We start from the raw sequence: 20,394 nt of genomic DNA on the forward strand, positions 1-20,394 counted from the left end.
ATTCACACTGAGTCACTAGGCCATTTTGCATCATTCCAGGGGTCAGGGGGCTTCCCTGATGGCTCAGTGGTAAAGAATCCACCTGCAGTGCAGGAGACATGTGTTCAATCCCTGGGTTGGGAAGATCCTCTGGAGAAGGAAATAGCAACCCACTCCAGTATTCCTGCCTGGACAATCCCCATGGACAGAGGGAGCCTGGTGGGCTACTGTCCATGGGGTCACAAAGAATCGGACAGGACTGAAGTGACTGAACAACAGGCAGTAGGGCCAGGCTCCACCACTGTGTCCAGGCTCTATCCTGCTCACTTTAGGTTAAAAGAATATAATTGTTTAACATTTTAAAAGCAAATAAAAGTACTTAAATATTTTTAAATTTGCAACTTGAAAAGAAAACAGTAATGGGTTTCCAAGTGCATGTCTTTACTTTTAATGAAGAGTTTATTTTTCTTGGTTCTATTGGCAATAAAAGAACAGTTCCACATCAAAAGCCTTCAGGGAAGTTCTCTCCATTCGGAAGCCAGTCAGATTGCCAATAGTTCTGATTTAAAAAAAAAAAATTCAACTCACCAGAGTCTATTTCTAGATATAGGTTATTGCCTATTATCCCAGGTAATTATTTGGCGGGGGTGGGGGGGAGCTCTTACTCATACAGGCAAATTACAACACATTATGTACTATACTATAAAAAGAGAAAAAAATTAAGTGACACTGAGATCAGGGGGTTCCAGAATGTTTTAATGAGTATGTTTCCATTATCTTCTGTGCTTGTTCATTTTGTTGGAAGAATGATTCATTCATTTCAAATTTGGCAACTTAAACAGCAGCAAATATAATTTTCCTATCACAATGCAAAATCAGTTTATTGGCCTTCTCTGCCTGTTTGGGGGGGTTGGGGGGAGGCGAACATTTGTGCGTCCTTTTTCTTTGCCAACAGCACCCTCTGCTGGTTTTTGTGATCCATCACATCTGATGGGATCGACCCAAATTGCAAATGGAAGGCTCCCTGCAACATTGCACACAGCGGGACATGATTCATAAATCAGTTTTCCACCCTGGTGATTCATTATCAGATATATTTTTTCTGTAAAACAGCACAGCTCAAGGAAGTCATCAAGAATTCAGAAGCTGCAAAAAATACCTTCGTTTGATTAATCATCTCTCTGACCTTTTTCTTCTTATTGAACAAGGTTAATAATACTTGTTATCACTCAAAGTTTAACTGTATTAGCTGCCAAGTGAGTTTTATTTTGCAAAGGCCCGTTATCACTGCCAAGAGACTTCAAAGTTGGGTTGGTTACATTCCACAGGTATGACCCCGAGGGGCATCTGACCAATGCAACGTTTCCCACTGGAGATGTCAGCAGCTTCCACAGTGACCTGGAGAAGCTGACGAAAGTGGAGCTAGATACTTCCAACCGCGAAAACGTCCTCATGTCAACTAATCTGACAGCCACGAGTACCATATATATTTTGAAACAAGGTAAGAATATTTCCAACTTTGCCGCCTCTAATGGCATCTCTCTCACTTCTACCATCAAACCTCCACACACTGTTAATTAATAGAAGACTTCTTGTCCCCATATTCCAGCTGTGGAGGCTGAATCCCAAGTCACACCTTTCATGAAGTTCCTACAGCAACATTGGGCCACATCCCTGTGGGAGTTAGGAGGTTCAATTCCTGCCAAATATACTCTTCCATCAAGCCATTTCCCAACACCCAGTTGTTTGTAAAGCTCTTTAAGCTCTGATTGGGGGTATACTAAAGGCACGAAGTCTCTGTCCCATCTGAAATTAGCATTCTAGAGCAGTGATGACGTGGGTGAATAAAAAGGAGGAGTGAGGGTGCATACCAAGCTGGAATATAAGGGAAATGTAAGAGAGAATGGAAGGAAAAAAGAAGGAAAGGAGAGGGAGAGAGCAAGAGGGAAGTAAACAGGAAGGAAGGAAAAAAGGAAGGTGGATTTGGAAAGAATGTCTTAGAAGCTGAGAGAAATGGACACAGAGAAATCATTTTCTCTCTGCCCAGTCATTAAGGACCCGTTCTATTGTTAGGCTGTGAGGCCAAACACAGAACTGTCCAACATCAGATCCACTCTAAAAGGATCGGCGGCAACCTTTGTCAGCGTATCCTTTCCTGGAGACCAGCCACTGTGCTTGTGTCCCCAGGTTGAGGGTTCTGAATTACACTGCATACTCCGCTCATTCTAGCTCCCAGCATATCAAATGGAGAAGGCCAATCCACCAAGTCAGAGAAGAAGTTTGTGAGGAAATCCTTTAAAAATGAGAACGTTTTGAAAAACAGAAACAGCCTGCAGTATTACACAGGAGTCTTTTGTCCAAGAAACAAGACAGCCCAGCTGTGAAACTAACAAGACCCAAATGGACAGAGGGCTTGTCAGAATGGTTGTCTGTAGCCCTGAGGGCAGTGAGGTCCGTGGCGCCACACCTGCTCATCCTTTCCCAAACTTGCCTCCTGAAGCTCAAGTTGTCTCTCCTCTACTTCTGTGCTTCCCTCTTCTTCCCCCGCTTCCTCCTTTGCTCCTCTCTCTGCAGAAAATACCCAGAGCACCTATCGGGTGAGTCCAGATGGCTCCCTGCGTGTCACCTTTGCCAGTGGGATGGAGATCAGCCTCAGTTCAGAGCCCCACATCCTGGCCGGGGCAGTCAACCCCACCCTGGGCAAATGCAACATCTCTCTGCCCGGGGAGCACAACGCCAACCTCATCGAGTGGCGGCAGCGCAAGGAGCAGAACAAAGGCAACATTTCAGCTTTCGAAAGGAGGCTGAGGGTAAGTCTCGACCTGACAGCACCTAGATAACTGGTGTTGTATTTTTGAAAACCACAGCACCTCCCTAATCAGAAGTCCCATTTCTCTAAAGGTTTTCTAGGTGACTAACTTATATAATATAGTAATTCAAGAGAGGGTGCTAATGGCTGATAATGGTTCACTATCCTTAAATGAACATTCTAATAAGAGCTTTCTTTGTCATTAGCCAGCTAAAGTGCTCTGACAGTAGCAATTTCAGGCACCGACAATGTCTGGATCTAGAAATGCGTGTAGTCAGGAGGCCCTCTGGAACCCCTCATATGGCCTGGAGATGCCTCAAACCCCTGCTTCCTGGTAAAAAGTGAAAGTGAAAGTCACTCAGTCATGTCGGACTCTTTACGACCCAGTGGACTACACAGTCCATGGAATTCTCCAGGCCAGAATACTGGAGTGGGTAACCTTTCCCTTCTCCAGGGGATCTTCCCAACCCAGGGATTGAACCCAGGTCTCCTGCATTGCAGGTAGATTCGTTACCAGCTGAGCCACAAGGGAAGCGCCATGTGGTGGTAGATACTTTATTCGAAAAGGCCAGGCAGGTACACACAGAAGGATATGCAACGTCAGGCAACATTTGGACAAAGGCAATTAAAGGAGAAATCAGTGAATGATATCATTGCCTTGAATATACATATTAAGGGCCGGAGAGGTCAAGGACTAGTGCTCCTGTTGGCTTAATGGCACTCAGAGAGAGCATGGATGCGTGCTTCAGTTGTGTCCGACCCTTTGTGACCTCATGGACTGTAGCCCACCAGGCTCCTCTGTCCATGGGATTCTCCAGGCAAGAATACTGGAGTGGGGTGCCATGTCCTCCTCCAGGGGATCTTCCCGACCCAGGATTGAACCCGGGTCTCTTCCATCTCCTGCGTTGGCAGGCAGCTTCTTTACCACTAGCATCACCTGGGAAGCCCAGAAGAGAGCTGCCTGGGAGAAATGCAGGATTTGGGAGTTTTCAAGTTTTTACCGAGCACAGTCACCACAGTTAACCTGGGATCTCTCAGTCAGAATTGCCTTTCTGCTGAACACGAAACCCACAAGCACCACCGCACTCTTTCTACCTGTCCCTTCTTGAACATGAAGCAATGTTAGGATGACATGACCAACTTTCCAAATATAGCAACATTCAATATGAGCCCAAGATCAACTGCCAACCTGAGGCAGTTACTCACTATTGAGGCTAGGCCTGCTTTGAGCACCTGTGTCTTGCCTGGGATACCTGGAACACTTGCATTTCTTCGCTCACAGTAAAAATGCAGTAACCTCTAGGCTGTGACAGGGCAACACCAAACAACCACCCAATTCCAGCAACAAGCAGTCAGGCCAGTCCCATGTGCTCACTTCTGAGTCAGTTCTGTTGGTGACTCAGAGATAGACTTTTGTGGTTGTTTTTGTAACAGCCACTAAAGTTGTCTACATGCACAAGTCAGTTTGTATGCTTTGATTCGATTGCCAGAATATTTACCAGAAATGCCACTGAAATGAGAGGTGCTGCTGCTGCTGCTAAGTCGCTTCAGTCGTGTCCGACTCTGTGCAACCACGTAGACAGCAGCCCACCAGGCTCCCCCGTCCCTGGGATTCTCCAGGCAAGAACACTGGAGTGGGTTGCCATTTCCTTCTCCAATGCATGAAAGTAAAAAGTGAAAGTGAAGTTGCTTAGTCATGTCCGACCCTTAGCGACCCCATGGACTGCAGCCTACCAGGCTCCTCCATCCATGGGATTTTCCAGGCAAGAGTACTGGAGTGGGAGAAATGAGAGGTGAAACCAGCCCAAATAGTCCAAACCTCTCTATGTGTGGGCAGTAAGGGTTTCCTATCAGAGTTCTTCTAGAAATGGGATCTCCTGCTTAGAACCCTAAATGGGGGAGTCTTACAACTGGCTTAAGAAATGCCTTTATTTTTTTCACCTGTGAAATGAAGATGTCATACTAGAGAAAAGTCAGAATTATATACACATGGTATATCAACCTCATGGACTCACCCTAGGAAAATTACATCAAATAAATGGTATTTTGGTGCCTCCCCAGCTTAGAGTCGGAGAAGGCAATGGCACCCCACTCCAGTACTCTTGCCTGGAAAATCCCATGGACGGAGGAGTCTGGTAGGCTGCTGTCTATGGTGTCGCATAGAGTCAGACACGACTGAGCGACTTCACTTTCACTTTTCATGCATTGGAGAAGAAAATGGCAGCCCACTGCAGTGTTCTTGCCTGGAGAATACCAGGGACAGTGGAGCCTGGTGGGCTGCTGTCTATGGGGTCGCACAGAGTTGGACACGACTGAAGCGCCTTAGCAGTAGCAGCAGCAGCTTAGAGTCTGAATAAAGTTTGTGAGTCATATCATACACTATATGACTTTGGGATTTTCCATTTTTTAGAACACATTCTATACCATGTGGCTTTATTATTTTCCGCTTTCTATGATGGCCCATCCTATTTTCTCCCCTCCGTATGTACAGATAATGGAGAGAGAGTATAAAGTGTAATTTTCACATCATATTCCAAATTGTTCTTAATACTGAGGTTAGTGGGCATAAAATATATGGGCACTCTTCCGTGTGAGTAGAGTGAAGTGTTATTTGTTGTTGTTGTTCAGTCACTAAGTCATGTCCATCTCTTTGCCACCCCATGGATTGAAGCATGCCAGGCTTCCCTGTCCTTCACTATCTCCCAGAGCTTGCTCAAACTCATGTCCATTGAGTTGATGCTGCCATCCAACCATCTCATCCTCTATCATCCTCCTTTCCTCCTGCCCTCAATCTTCCCAGCATCAGGGTCTTTTCCAGTGAGTCAGCTCTTCGCATCAAGTAGCCAAAGTATTGGAGCTTCAGTTTCAGCATCAGTCCTTTCAATGAATATTCAGGGTTGATTTCCTTTAGGACTGACTGGTTTGATCTCCTTGCTGTCCAGGGGACTCTCAAGATTCTTCTCCAGCACCACAGTTTAAAAGCATCAATTCTTTTGTGCTCAGCCTTCTTTATGGTCCAACTCAAATCTGTATATGGCTACTAGAAAAACCATAGCTTTGACTATATGGACATTTGTTGGTAAAGTGATGTCTCTGCTTTTTAATATGCTGTCTAGGTTTGTCATACCTTTTCCTCCAAGGAGCAAGCGTCTTTTACTTTCATGGCTGCAATCACCATCCACAGTGATTTTGGAACCCAAGAAAATAAAATCTGCCACTGTTTCCTTTTTTTTCCCCATCTATTTGCCATGAAGTGAGGGGACTGGATGCCATGATCTTAGTATTTTTTTTTCCTTTTTTTTTCAAAGTGTACTTCTTTTTTTTAATAATTGCATTTATTTTTTAGTTTATTTTATTTTATTTTTTAACTTTACAATATTGTATTGGTTTTGCCATAATGAGTTTTAAGCTGGCTTTTTCACTCTCCTCTTTCATCCTCATCAAGAGGCTTTTTAATTCCTCTTTGCTTTCTGCCATTATTGTGGTATCATCTACATATCTGAGCTTGTTGATATTTCTCCTGGAAGTCTTGATTTCAGCTTGTGATTCATCTAACATTTCATATTATGTACTCTACATGTAAGTTAAGTAAACAGGGCGACTATATACAGCCTTTCCCAATTTTGAACCAGTCTGCTGTTCCATGTCCAGTTCTAACTGTTGTTCCTTGATCATATACAGGTTTCTCAGTAGACAGGTAAGGTGGTCTGATACTCCCATCTCTTTAAGAGTTTTCCACAGTGTTGTAATCCACACAGTCAAAGGCTTTCTCATAGTCAATGGAGCAGAAGTAGATGCTTTTCTGGAATTCCCTTGCTTTCTCTATGATCCAGTGAATGTTGGCAATTTGATCTCTGGCTCCTCTGCCTTTTCTAAACCCAGCTTGTACATCTGGCAGTTCCAGGTACATCTGGAAGTTCAGTGCTATTGAAGCCTGCCTTGAAGGATTTTTAGCATTACCTTGCTGGCATGTGTGTGTGTGCATGCCAAGTCGTTTCAGTCATGTCTGACTCTTTGCAACCTTATGGACTGTAGCCCACCAAGCTATTCTGTCCATTGGATTCTCCAGGCAAGAAAACTGGAGTGGGTTACCATGCCCTCCTCCAGGGGACCTTCCCAACCCAGGGGTCAAACACGCATCCCTTACATCTCCTGCATTGGCATTACCACTAGCCCCACCTGGGAAGCCCTGCTAACATGTGAGATGAGTGCAATTGTGCGGTAGTTTGAGCATTCTTTGGCATTGCCCTTCTTTGGGATTGGAATGAAATCTGACCTTTTCCAGTCCTGTGGCTACTGCTGAGTTTTCCAAATTTGCTGGCATGTTGAGTGCAGTACTTTAACCACACCATCTTTTAAGATTTTAAATAGCTCAGCTTGAATTCCACCACCTCCACTAGCTTTGTTTATAGTAACGCTTCCTAAGGCCCACTTGACTTTGCACTCTAGGATGTCTGGCTCTAGGTGAATGATCATACCATCGTGGTTATCTGGGTCATTAAGACCTTTTTTGTAAGTTCTTTTGTGTATTATTGCCACCTCTTCCTAATCTCTTCTGCTTCTGTTAGATCCTTGCCATTTCTGAAGTGTTATGTAGTTAATACTATTTATAATTGACCAGTTTCCCATCTGGTGGTAGAGTTGAGCAGATTTGTAGAATGGCTTATAACGGCAGCAAATTCAGGGCCCTCTCATCTGTGACTTCAGGGGTTCTTCCTGACGTTCTGGGACTGGAGACTGGCTAGGTGGTATTACTGTACACGTCCCTAGAAAATTCTAACACCAATAATGATCCTTTACATATGTTTAAAGTGAAGTAAAGTCGCTCAGTCGTGTCCGACTCTTTTCGACCCCATGGATTGTAGCCCACAGGATTTTCCAGGCAAGAGTACTGGAGTGTGTTGCCATTTCCTACAATTAACAAAATGTTTTCATAGTCAGAGTTTTGTTTGATCACCACAACCATTAATGATTGGCTATTCCCAATTTACAGATAAGGAGACTAAGGCCTAGAGAGGTTAGGTGATTTGCCCAAAGTCAAACAGCTATTATGGATCAGAGCCAGCACTAAAATGCAAGTCTTCGCCTAGTGCAGTACTCTTTCCACTCCATCATGTTGTACTTCCTTGTTCCTTAAAATAATTAATCTATAAATCATTGCCCCACTCAGTGGAGCCCATCTTGGCAGGGCCTGACTCCTCATTTCAATGCTGACAAAAAGAGACAAATAATCGACTCTAATGTACTGGCAAGTGTGGGTGGGCAGGAAAAGTGTGAAGGAGGCGAGAGGAAGGAGGCTGTTTAACTCGACAGTCCTTATCTACTCTCTCCATCCTTAGGCACTCTTGCTTATATCACTGCCTCAGTTTCCCCAGATTAGGCATAGCCAATTTAATAGAATGAATATGTTCCCCAAAGGCCAGTGTGGATCCAGCCCAGACCTTCTAGTGGAAAGGAAAAAAATTGGAAAATGATAGACTTCCCTTGAAGATAAAGCAAAAAGAGTCACTTTTCTCCAGTGATTGGTGACTTTTTTTTTTCACACACACACTCAGGGTCCTCTTCAAGGTGAGGAAACAAACTGCTGGGGAACATGAGAACCTGCTTTGGCACCAGCTCCATTAAGTGAAATAAATCACATTAACATCCTAAAATTTCACCTATTTAAAAAATCCATTTCCTCCCCCCGACACACACACCGAACCTGAGTTGTGTTTGAATCATCTTCCTTGCAATGTACTTTCCCCTCCAGTCTATGTATATCCTCATCTGCTGCATTCATCTGTCCCCATAAATACCTTTCCCTGGCCCATCAAGAAATTCGACATTCACCGAAAGCAAACTGGTTTAGAAAATACATCCAGATCGCACCTTGCTGTGTCCATGAATCGTAATGCTGTTTAGATGAGACTTATCCCAGCATTGAGCCTCAAGCTCTTCATAAGATTTCTCAGACTGAGATGTGAGGTGACAGCAAAGCTCCAAAACTGCAGCGTCCTTTATTAAAAAGAAAAAAAAAAAATCCAAGAAGCTTAGCACTTCACACTGAAGTCATCAAATCAGGTAAGATGATTATGTGTTTACAAGCAAAATGAAGTGAAGACTCGTCTAAAAACCCTCACAATTGATTGTTTTTCTCTCCATTCAAAGATAACTAAGAACAGGGTAGAGTGGTTTTAAAATGCAACATGTGACTAGTCCTACGTGAGCTGAGCTCTGAAAGGCAGAACAAGCCTGGTGAAACACAAGGTCCCAGGCTGACAAATGATGGGGAATGTGGGAGGCGCGTTCCCTCTAGCATCTCCCTCCTTTCTCAGAAAACATGTTTGCTTCATGCTGTTTTGACTTCCTTCTCTCCAGGTTTGCTGGAGGGATTCATTTTGTGAAAATTTAGGTAAGAAGCCTGCTTACAGATAGATTTGTCTGTTTTTAAAATATATCTGTGGTTCTCCATCCCAGGTAACAGTGTATTTACCCATAAGGAGTCACCTGGAGATTTCAGGCATCAAGGCTACTGAGCAGTGTTGGTTTTCAGGGTCAGGGGGATCCTTGGGGCCTTCAAATCATAGAAACAACTATGTTTGTTAATCCTGGGACGACTCTGCTAAGATAACTAGGCAGAAAGTCTTATTTCACACACTATTTCATTTGTATATAAGTATTAGTTAATTGATATTAAAATTTTTAAATGCCGATTGTATGGTCACCCAGATGAATTCACCAACAGGAAAGTATTTCCACAAGAGCAAATTAATTTAGTGCAAAAAGTGTCCAGGTTAAATGGTATGGCAGAAATCAGGTGAGAGGAATGAATAAGGTTTTAAAGAAGAACCGGTATGCCCATAATTTTGCACCACTTTTCCCATCTATAAAATGAGGGATATGGTCTATACAATCTCTATTATTAGTAGTATTGTTACCACTAAGCATAATTATAACAGCTACCACTAAGCATAATTATAACAGCTAACATTCATTGAAATCTTATATGTATATTGCCATATAGTAACTTATTTACTGTTCACAACATCTTATCAGACATGTCCTCTTATTAGCATTCTCACTTTACAGATAAAGAAACTGAGGCACATAGAGGTCACACAGCTAGTAAAGGGTGACACAGGATTTGAACCTAGGCAGTCCAGCTCAATAGCCCATGTTGTAAGATTTCTTCTGGCACTAAGATTCTGTTGGCTGCCCAGGTAAAGAGTGTGTCTTGGGAGGAAAAAAGCAAACTACAGGTTAAAAAAGTTCCCAGTGGAGTAATGGAGGCTGATGTTAATGCTGCCTACATGCCCTGTTCCTTTGTAGGCCACTCTGAAATAAAAGTAAGCCTAAGTGGGTTTTGATTGTCAGCATAGCAATATCAGTCAAAAATAAAGTCTTTAGAATTGTATTGATCAATATCTAAAAATCAAGTACTAACTACCTTTAAACCAGCGAGAATAAAGGAGCATGTCCCAATTTAAAAGCAGCTCTGACTCCTGCATCCATTCTCACAGCTTCATGAAACTTAAATGCAGTATGTCTTCCAAACCACAGAGTGAATATTTGGCCCATCTGACTTATTCACCTTCAAACTTCTTCAGCAAAAATCTAACAGGTACCTCAGTTGCATTGTGAGTTGAAATGCTAGATAGCATTCTTGAAAATTCAGCCTTCTCCTCCTTTCTTGCGAAAGAAAATCAGCTGCTCTGATTGTAGCTTAGAGTTTAGCACTGTGTGTGTATGTGCGAATGAGCATACCAGTTCTTCTTCAAAACCTTATTCATTCCTCTCACCTGATTTCTGCCATACCATTTAACTTGCACAGTTTTACACTAAGTTAATTTGCTCTTGATTAAATACTTTCCTGTTGGTGTGTGTGTGTGTTGGGTTAAACCATAGCAAGCTGCCCTTTTCGTAGACCAAAAAACACTCAAACACCAGCAGTTGTCTTATAGATCAACCTAATATAATCTTTAGGCTACTAATTGAATGAGTTTCAAATTGAAGGGAGTTGAAAGGACTGTCTCTTAAGCAATTAAAACACAAACTCCTCAGAAAGAGCAAGGAAAGGCTCTGGGGGGAGGCAGAGGACACCTTTCTTTGGATCTTTGGCCTGTGCCCATGCTTTGCAGGTACGTTGATTCCTGCTGGCAACACAACCCATGGCTCCCCAGGGCATACTCTTTCCTCTTTCCTCTCTGGTCCAAGTGTGAACAAAAAGCAAGCCTTTCTCCTTACTTGTCTTCAGCAAAGCTGAAAAAAAGCCTAAGGAAAACCAAAGAATAAATTAAAGCACAAATACATCCTTTCTTATGAAAAATTTTACCACGTCCAGCTTCCTTACCCCAGTGGACAGCTCATCAGTTGCCAAACTCAGATCTCTCGTTCAATGTGCAGCTTGTCCAAAGGGACCCTTTTTAACTTGGGGCTATTCTCAAACGTCAACCTTTGCTTTGCCCCTCTCTTTTCCAGGTCAGGGATTGCTATAGATTGTTTGGGGGAAGAGCTGAAATAAGGATTGATGGCCCACACTTGGGTCAAGGGCTATTACTGTCTTTCAGGCAAACAATAGCTTGTATGAACACGTTGCTTTTCCAACCTCGCTCATGATCCCAGCAGTCAGAGGCGGTCAGCCTAGTTCTGCTTCCTGCCATACAGGCTGGAGTCACATAGGCAGTCAAGAAGGAAGGTCAAGGAGCTTACCTAAGAAAACCATTCTTTCCCACAGTCTTCTCACAAGTTCCACAGGAGACTCGCCAGATGGAGGGCTGTGGTATCTTCAATTCTTTCATCCCCTTGCAGCTCTGAGCCAAATTTCACATTACCTTCCAAACCTGACTTTGAAACTAGTGTTTCAGCAACATCTGAATATCAGAGTGCATTATCCAAAAACGGAGAAGCATGGTAGCATAAGTCTTGACAGGCAGAGAAGGAACATTAAGCAGACTTTTCCTCTGCTCGCTTTGTAGTGGATTTTCAACAGTGGTCCCTTGCTTGTGTCGCTGTAATGATTTTATTAAGAAATGTGTTCTTGAGTAGTAAACTTAATCTATCAGACAAATAAAACCACAAATTTAGTTGAACTGAAAATCACTTGATACTTTGGCTCTTTAACTACCATTATAACATAAATTGTAACAGTTACAACTGTCTCTGGGAGTACATGGATATTTTACAGCTATTGTAAATGAACAGTGTTACAGTTAGAGATATGTGGCTATAAAACCACAGGAAAGGTAGTTGAAGAAAGAACACCTGGTTTTGTGTAGGTTTCCAAGCCCTGTGTATCAAAAGACAGGAAATATGTGCTTCTCTATCACCTTTTAGGTTATAACAGCAGGTTAGTTTGTATTTATGCTACAACACTGCACACATAGGCTACAGGTGGTTAGAGTCACGCTTCCCGATCTGTGGCTCTATTCCATGAATGAAACCTACCACTGCAGCTAGCAAGACTTCCTCCCAAATAATTGGACTATCTAATCACTAGTCTTCTGGAATTCATAGCATGGAACACTTGCTGTCCTTTTTTTTTTTTTTTTTCCTGCAGCTCAAAACTAAGGGCAAATATCATTAGCCCTAGCTGGCTGATAAAGAAACTGAAACCAAAAACGTTGAAAATAGCAGACAATTCATAGAAGACATAGGTGTGGCCAATAGCCATTTAAAACGGTTCAATCTCATTGGTAATTAAATACATGCAAATTTAAACCACAATAACATACCGTTTTCTCCACTCTCATATTGGGAAAAGCTTACTAACAATGATAATCCTCAGTGCTGGTTACAATGCAGACAGGAACTCCTCCACTGCTAGTTAATAAGAGCATACATTTGTAAACCTTTGTGCACTGTAAAGTAATATCTCAAGTTGCAGCAGGAGTCTTTAATATGTTATCATTTGACCCAGTAATTTCCCTTATAGGGTTTGTATTAAGGAAATAATTACTTACAAAACTTCTCAACAAATCATGAACATTGAAAGAAAAATGGACAACAAAAACTAATTTCCAACAATAGGAGAAAGGATAGATAAATGTTTATCATGTTGATATAACCATTAAAATCCACATATTCAGAAGATCTAATAACATGAGGAATGATGGAGATAAAACATAAGCTGAACAGTAGGATATGAAACAATTCTTGTTGTATTCTTTAAGTGTAAGATTATATTTTTAAAAAGTGGGTATGAAATGCTGGAAATGATTAGCAGTGATTAGCAGTGATTCATGCTGGAGGATAGGATTACAGATAATTACTTTCTTTGTATATTTCTATACTTTCCAGTTTTTCTGCAATGGAAAAATATCACTTTTATAATTGGAGGGAGGTACTTAAAGAGGTTATTTTAAAGAGCAAAGTGCATAAAAGGAGCAAAGGAAGACCAGAGTCTGAAATGAGAATGTTGGCTTTGCACTCATCCAGGCCACTAAGATAAAAATTCTGCATCTCATTTAGATGTTGAATCCCACCCCCTGCAAAAAAAAAGAGCTAATAGATACAGAGAGAGAACAGATTGGTGGTGGCCAGAGGCAGGGAGTGAAGGGTGGGTGAAATGGGTGGAGGAGGTCAAAAGGTACAAAGTTTCAGTTAAAAGATATGAGCATGTAATGTACAGCATGGTGACTATAGTGAATAATACTGTATTGTATACTTGACAGTTGCTAAGAGAATAGATCTTAAAAGTCCTCATCTCTGGAAAAAAAATTGTAACTACATGTGGTGATGGATGTCAACTAGATTTATCGTGGTGATTATTTTGAAATATATACCAATACTGAATCATACCATACACCTAAAACTAATATAATGTTTTATGTCAGTTTTATCTCAGTTTTTTAAACAGCAAAAAAAATTAACATTTTTTAAAACCTCTTTCTGAGGTTTTTGAAATTGGACTCAAGACCCCTAAAAGTTTCATGATTTCAGAGCCCACTTGAGATTTTGTTTAAAATGTTCATTGATGTGTTTATATGCATTTTTCTGGGGAAACAGTGTATAGCTTTCAGATAATTAAAGGAATCCTTGACCACAAAAATTTTAAATGAATTATCATAAAGTTTAGTTGAATAGCTAGTGAATTGGTTTAGTATGAGTATGATTAATGTAGTCAAACCCTAATGTTGAATTTTTTCCCCTACCTCATTAACCAGATATTTAACACTCTGTCCTGGATCATGTTGACAGTTCCTACAGTCACTTTGGAATCTGACACATGGGCCCATTTAGAAGCCTAACTGAGATGAGAAGAGTAATCATATCTAAAAATAACAATTACTGAGACCTCCCTGGTGGTTAGGAAAGTTAAGACTTCGCGCTTCCACTGCAGGGGGTACACGTTTGATCTCTGGTTGAGGAACTAAGATCCCACATGCCCTGTGGTATGGCAGAAAATAAATAAATATTTTTAAAAGTAATAAAAATAACAATTACTAATATTGTTTTTATACATCACCAGGTACCTGTATATGTAATCTCATTTAATTCTTAGCACAGGTGTGTGATGTTGAGTGTTAAACATTACTCCCGTTTCACAGATGAAAACTAAGGCCCAAGTAGAAAAAATGACTGTAGATGAAAAATAAGGCCCAAGTAGAAAAAATTAGCACAGACAAGCAGCTACTTCAGTCTCCTGACTCCCGGGTCACTGTTGTTTACATTTCTCAAAGTTTCTCCGTGTTTATTTGTAGGGGAGATGAATTTGCCACCCCAAAATATTCCTCTTTGGCATAAAGATTATTTTAGGCCAATGGAGGAGGCAACGACTTAAAGCTGCACAACCTCATTGAATGGTGCCCCCCTTGCAAGTACTGGGGGACCTACCAATACCTCCCACAGTTACCTGCTGGCCTCCAGGCAGACACTGCTGAGTGGGCTTTCATGTCTAGGAGACAGTCTGAGTTGCTCTGTGTTCCCCTGTGATAGATGCAAAGTATTACAATAAAACTCCATGCCCAGAGGAACGAGGAAGCCAGAGAAGGGAATCTCTGTATAAATTAGAGGGGGCTCTCTATATTCCTTTTTCCTGCTTGCTAATTATGTAAATAATTGACCATTCTATGTTCTAGCCACTTCATTGTTAAAAGCAGGGGAGGAAGCCCCATTCCTCTGTAGGCGTCTGACTTACATAAAGTAAGATTACATAATCACTGAAAACTGGATCAGCACAGTTGAGACTTGAGTTGGAAAAAAACAGTCAACAACCATATGCTGAGAATCTGGCACATCCCAGTAGTTAAGACATGGCCCCGGCCTTCCAAGGTTGTAAAGTCTCCTGGGAGAATAAAGACAGGTTGTCATCCAAGGAGAAGCCATGCAGATTCAAAGGCAAGAGAGACCCCATTGCTGGAGAAACAGAAAAAGCTTTGGGATTGTGAATGCCCTTGATGAGGGGAACTAAGGCAGTGCTTCAAATGTACTTCCTATCTCTTTTTTGTAGGCCCATAACAGAAACCTGCTGTCCATCGATTTTGATCATATGACTCGCACAGGCAAGATCTATGATGACCATCGGAAATTCACCCTTCGAATTCTTTATGACCAGACTGGACGACCTGTTCTGTGGTCTCCTGTAAGCAGATATAATGAAGTGAACATCACATATTCACCTTCGGGATTGGTGACATTTATTCAAAGAGGGACATGGAATGAAAAAATGGAATATGACCAGAGTGGAAAAATAATTTCAAGAACTTGGGCTGATGGGAAAATTTGGAGCTATACCTACTTAGAAAAGGTAAGTGTGTAGGGAAAATAAACTAGTTCTGAGTTTCTGAATGAGAACATTGAAAGCAGCACTGATTACCTGCCTTGCTGAGGACCTGTGGGAGTGAAGTCTGTATTCTGGCTGTCCTGTTCCATAAAAGTAGCAACAACAACCACCACAAATTATACCTACAAGGATAAGCTGTTTTTCAGCTGAAAACTTTCCCTAGCCCCACTCTCTGCCAGGTACTCTTTCAAACTGAAGTCAGGATAATGGCTTAGCTTTCTCCTCATTTGAGCATATTTGTTCATGCTCCTGAAGATGTATCTTTATTACTATGAAAGCTCACACTGAAGTAAAATAGGTAGAAAATTATAAAATTGCATGTTAATGTATCTCAGCTCTGGAAAAGAGGCTCTTGCACAGAGGATATGGAATTCTAATTTTGTTAGGATAGTCAGTGACGGTTTAGTGGTATACATTGGAGGACATATTTTCCCAAGGAATGGTTCTGAGGAAATAGTAGCAGTGGGGCTCCCTTGGTGTTAGTACTCCTTTGTACACAATGAGTCTCCAGTAGCATCTGTAATGGGAGCTCCTGGTCTCTGTCTGCTGGGAATGGGCAAGGATTTTAATCCACCCCCTGGATCCATTTGTCAAACATCAGCCTCACACAGCAAAATGGTTTCTAGCCAGACCAGTAGCAGAAGACAATAAGAGAAATTGATCTCTGTCTGCCATCTCAATTTCTGACATCCTAAGATGCTGTCTCTTTTCCCCTAAATCTATCCTTTCAACTCAGTTCATTAGTCCTGAATTAATTTCTGGGAAAACTGAAAAACTTTTTCCCCTGAGGTTTCAAGGGGAGTCAGTATGGATTAACCCCTAGAAGTTCTTAGAAAAGTCATGGGTGCTCATAACTCACATGGTGAAATTTCACTATTTGCACCAAATAATGCTAGGCCTTTTGATATACCCCTGAAAGCTTTTTTTAAAGTGTGCCAGGGGTTGTATGTTATTATAAAGCCATTGTACTATTTCCCAGAGTCAGTCACTGGGAAATTTGCCAAATTAGAAATGTCTAGGAGATAAAGCAGAACTCCACTTGGGAGCCAGGGTAAAGGACTGAGTCCTTTGCTGTCTGTACCCTCTGTCCTTTTCTGCTGAAGAAATCAATGAAATCTCTAATCCGCACTCTACACTGGGAACATCTGAATCTTATAGAGTGGGTGTTTTCTCTTTTGAATTTTGGTTAACAAGAATGATTAGCAAAATCATACGATTAATGTCCACAAAGTGCTAAACTTATTACAAAATTAACTGAATCCAAATATTTGTTGTATGTTCACAGAGGCAAGGCATGTAAGATGACCTTATATGAAAAAAAGAGAAAAAGGTGCCACTGATCACTAGCAGAATATAGGCTGATTAGTTTTTTCAAGAATGAGGATTTGTTTGCTCTGATCCTCCCACAGGTCTACATGTGACTCGTGAAGGAGCTGACATGCCTTAGGAGTATGTACAGCTTTGAGGGACTTCCCTCACAGTCCAGTGGTTAGGATGCCACGCTTTCACTGCCAAGGACCCAGGTTCAATCCCTGGTTGGGGAACTAAGATCCCACAGGAATATTTATAGGTTTGAACTCAGAGCCTTAACCTCATTAGCGCCACAGTCTGGCTGCTGAGCTAACTGCCTATAGACAATTGCTTCTAGGTCTCATAAATCTTTCCCTTTAAACTGTCTATACAGTGACAGAAAAGCTTGTTGAAACTTAAACTTCAGTTATTTAGCCTCTTCTCTGACATTAATGAAGAATTTTATTGTTTCCCTTTTCTAAATTAACTGATTACTTCATCACAGTTATTTCAGCAAAGAATCATGTGAAGCAAATTTCACATGAATTCTTCTTTTTCACATAAATTCTTTTGGCTGTAGAAACTTACTTGGCAATAATTCTTTAAAAACAAAACAAAGAAACTCCCTGAGACTGTCAGTGTCTGCAGTGGACAGAAATAAGACCTTATTGACACAGAGTAATGTATGGATAAAAGCCCCAGCAACTCCCCAAAACTCATTTATTGACCAGTGAGACGAGCCAAATCACTTGTGCCTTTCAGCTGACTTTTCTCCCTTTCTGAATCTTACATTTAATTTGTTCTCTAATTACCAGGTAGCCCCTGACTTAAGCAATGCTATTATGCAAAACTCAGAGCCTACAAAACCCATAATTATGGAATGGTTCTTTACTTTCCAAAAATCATTTATCACGAGATTGATTTTATTAACATTATTACCAGTGATAATAATTAATTCACTGAATAGAAGCAGCAATTAAATGAAATAACTTAATATAAAGCACCTGGCATATCTAGTCATTCAATAAAAGTTTCTTTCCATTTAAATTATGCATTCTGATATTTATTCTAGTATGTATTAAGTTGGAAAACTTAGTGCTAGCACCTACTGCTACCTGAAGGTGAATTAAAACAGGAAAGAACAGAAGGATGGAAGGAAATTAAAGTATCTTTGAAATTGTGATTCTAGAAAGAAAAAGGAAAGAATATTCAATTTACCAAAATCCAATTTACATGTACTCTTCCAGGGAGGTGATGAAGTTCTGTGCCTCCTGTGCTCTTTTCTAGTCCTCTCTTTATCGTGGCCTTTGCTAGAACATTCTTTCACTATGTCTGGGGCAGAGCAAGACTAAGAGGCTGGCTCCAGAACTATATTTTGAAGTAACAGTTCTCCAACTTTAAAAATATAAATCTCTTTTTATGCCTCAAAATACTTCTCTTTGTACCTTTATACATTTGCTTGGCATCCCTATACCATGATATATTGAAAAAAGCAAACAGCAAATATTTTACCTCAGTGTGCAGAAATTTTGTAAAAATTATTTGACTTCCTCTAGAGTAAGTAAAAATTATGGGTATCATTTTCATGCACAATGGTTTGTAGCCATTAGGAGAAAAATAATTATTTGGGTAATAGCTGTGGTTGCTTAAATGATCTCTTCTCTAATAAAAAAAATCAATTATTGTTTCTTAAATTTTCTCTATGTGGTCATTAATTGTCTGTCTTGATTCATGAGCCTTCCCTGAGTTAATTATATTTTGAAGACTTGTGGGGCTAAAATTTTGTATTACAGGAAATGTAAATCTTTCCATTTCCTAAAAACATTCTTAAGAACTTCATTTTAAATGCATTTAAATATATTTTATAATCATTTAATAAGATGCTTAAGTCTGATACATTTACACAAAATTGCCTCTTTGGGGCTGAAGTTTTCAAAGGCTGCCTAGAGGGAGAGAATGCAGCCTTTGGCTTGCGCTTCCAGGTGGCCCCACACTGCCATCTGGTGGTCATTCAGATGCCTTACTTTTTCAAATTTCTGCCGTCTCTCATTTCTGAAAGTGTTAGTCACTCAGTCGTGTCCGACTCTTTGCGACCCCATGGACTGTAGCCCGCCAAGCTCCTCTGTCTATGGAATTCTCCAGGCAAGAATACTGGAGTGGGTTGCCATGGCCTTCTCCAGGGGATCTTCCTGATCCAGGGAATCAAACCCCAGCCTCCCATATTGCAGGCAGATTCTTTACTGTTTGAGCTACCTGGGAAACCCATCTCTCATTTCTACTCCTGTTCAAATGAATATGCAGCCATGGTTTTAGTTTTCTTCTTTACAATGATCTCACAATCATTTCAGTTCTCACAATCAACTTTTTGGAAAATACTAAATATAAAATTCTAGTGTTTGGACTAATAAGAAATGACCTTTTATTCTATAGCAGCGCTGGGGGCATTGGATGGACTTATAAGTATATTTTTTTGAACAAACTGATAACAATGCCCACCCAAAGTGACAAAGTAGCCAAGTGAGAGCTAAATGCTATTCTGGCCACACAACAGTTACATTCACAAGATTTCTAATCACATCATCCACATTCTTGGGCAGCACAGCATCAGCACCACCTAGGAACAGGGTCAGGCTGTGGTTTACTACAGCACGGAAGATGAGAGCAGGGAGAGAATGCAGTGGTGATGTGCTATAAATGTTTGGCAAGGCTGGTGCAGCAACTGGAAAAGGCAGGCTGGTACTGGATAATGTGTGCGAACCATATGGTGACTGTCCCTGGCCCGCCTCGCAGGTGACAGATGTCATTTGTTCATGGCAAGTTGACAGACGAGAGTGGAAAGGAGCTGAGAAATCTGGCTTTCAGCAAAGAGGCATTGCCTACCAGTCTCACCTTAGGTTCTGTTGAGTTCTGCCTTGGTCAAGGGTGGTCCCTTTGTGTCCTCGTGCCCAGGCAGGACTTCCACGTCTCCCACCTTCTGTTCAGCAGGGTTTCTGGAGTTGCAGAGTATCCACAGGTTATGAGGTGACAGGGTTTCCACACACGGCTCTGTATCCCCAGGCAGAGTACCTGGTGGAAAAGCGAGAAAGGATAAGCCAATGAGCAAATAAGTGCTGACTTTGACTTCATGGTATTGACATGTGATTTGAAATCAATTCTCAGAAGAGCAGGGAGGACATGCAGTTTCAAGAAGCATGTTCAATATTAGAATATAATTTCATATTTAGAAGATTTAAATGTACATTATATATGCTTCTGTAATTCATTAATATTTATGTAGTTTATATTTAAAAGATGAAATGGTACCTATTGTTTTCATAACAGAAACTTCAGAAAATAAAGCTCAACTAAATCTTTTTGCTTGATAAGCCAATTCTCTAGAAAGTAAGGGTAAAATCTCCCTTGGGGAGATACATCAGAATTTCCAGGGGTGAGCAATTTTTATTAAAAGATGAGATTTAAATGCTTTTCAATTAAAAATAGAGTTTGAGTTCTCCTTCAGTGTTCCTTTTATGACTATATTTAAAATTAGAATAAGATAAACCAATATCAATGA

General features: G+C 41.0%; 1 protein-coding gene across 2 annotated transcripts in view; it reads left to right on the top strand.

The window, feature by feature from the left end:
* TENM1 (teneurin transmembrane protein 1) overlaps positions 1-20,394 on the top strand; it is a 904,402-nt gene that overhangs the window by 875,140 nt on the left and 8,868 nt on the right. For both annotated transcript variants that reach the window (XM_086388154.1, XM_086388153.1), the window contains 3 exons: positions 1,308-1,480; positions 2,554-2,789; positions 15,219-15,515. In XM_086388154.1, coding sequence (XP_086244280.1) covers positions 1,308-1,480; positions 2,554-2,789; positions 15,219-15,515 — 706 coding nt within the window. The remainder of the gene's footprint in view (positions 1-1,307; positions 1,481-2,553; positions 2,790-15,218; positions 15,516-20,394) is intronic.

Source organism: Bos grunniens, chromosome X, assembly GCF_055505025.1.
Source record: "Bos grunniens cultivar Pamir isolate PY7600 chromosome X, Bosgru_T2T1.0, whole genome shotgun sequence".
NCBI lineage: Eukaryota > Metazoa > Chordata > Mammalia > Artiodactyla > Bovidae > Bos > Bos grunniens.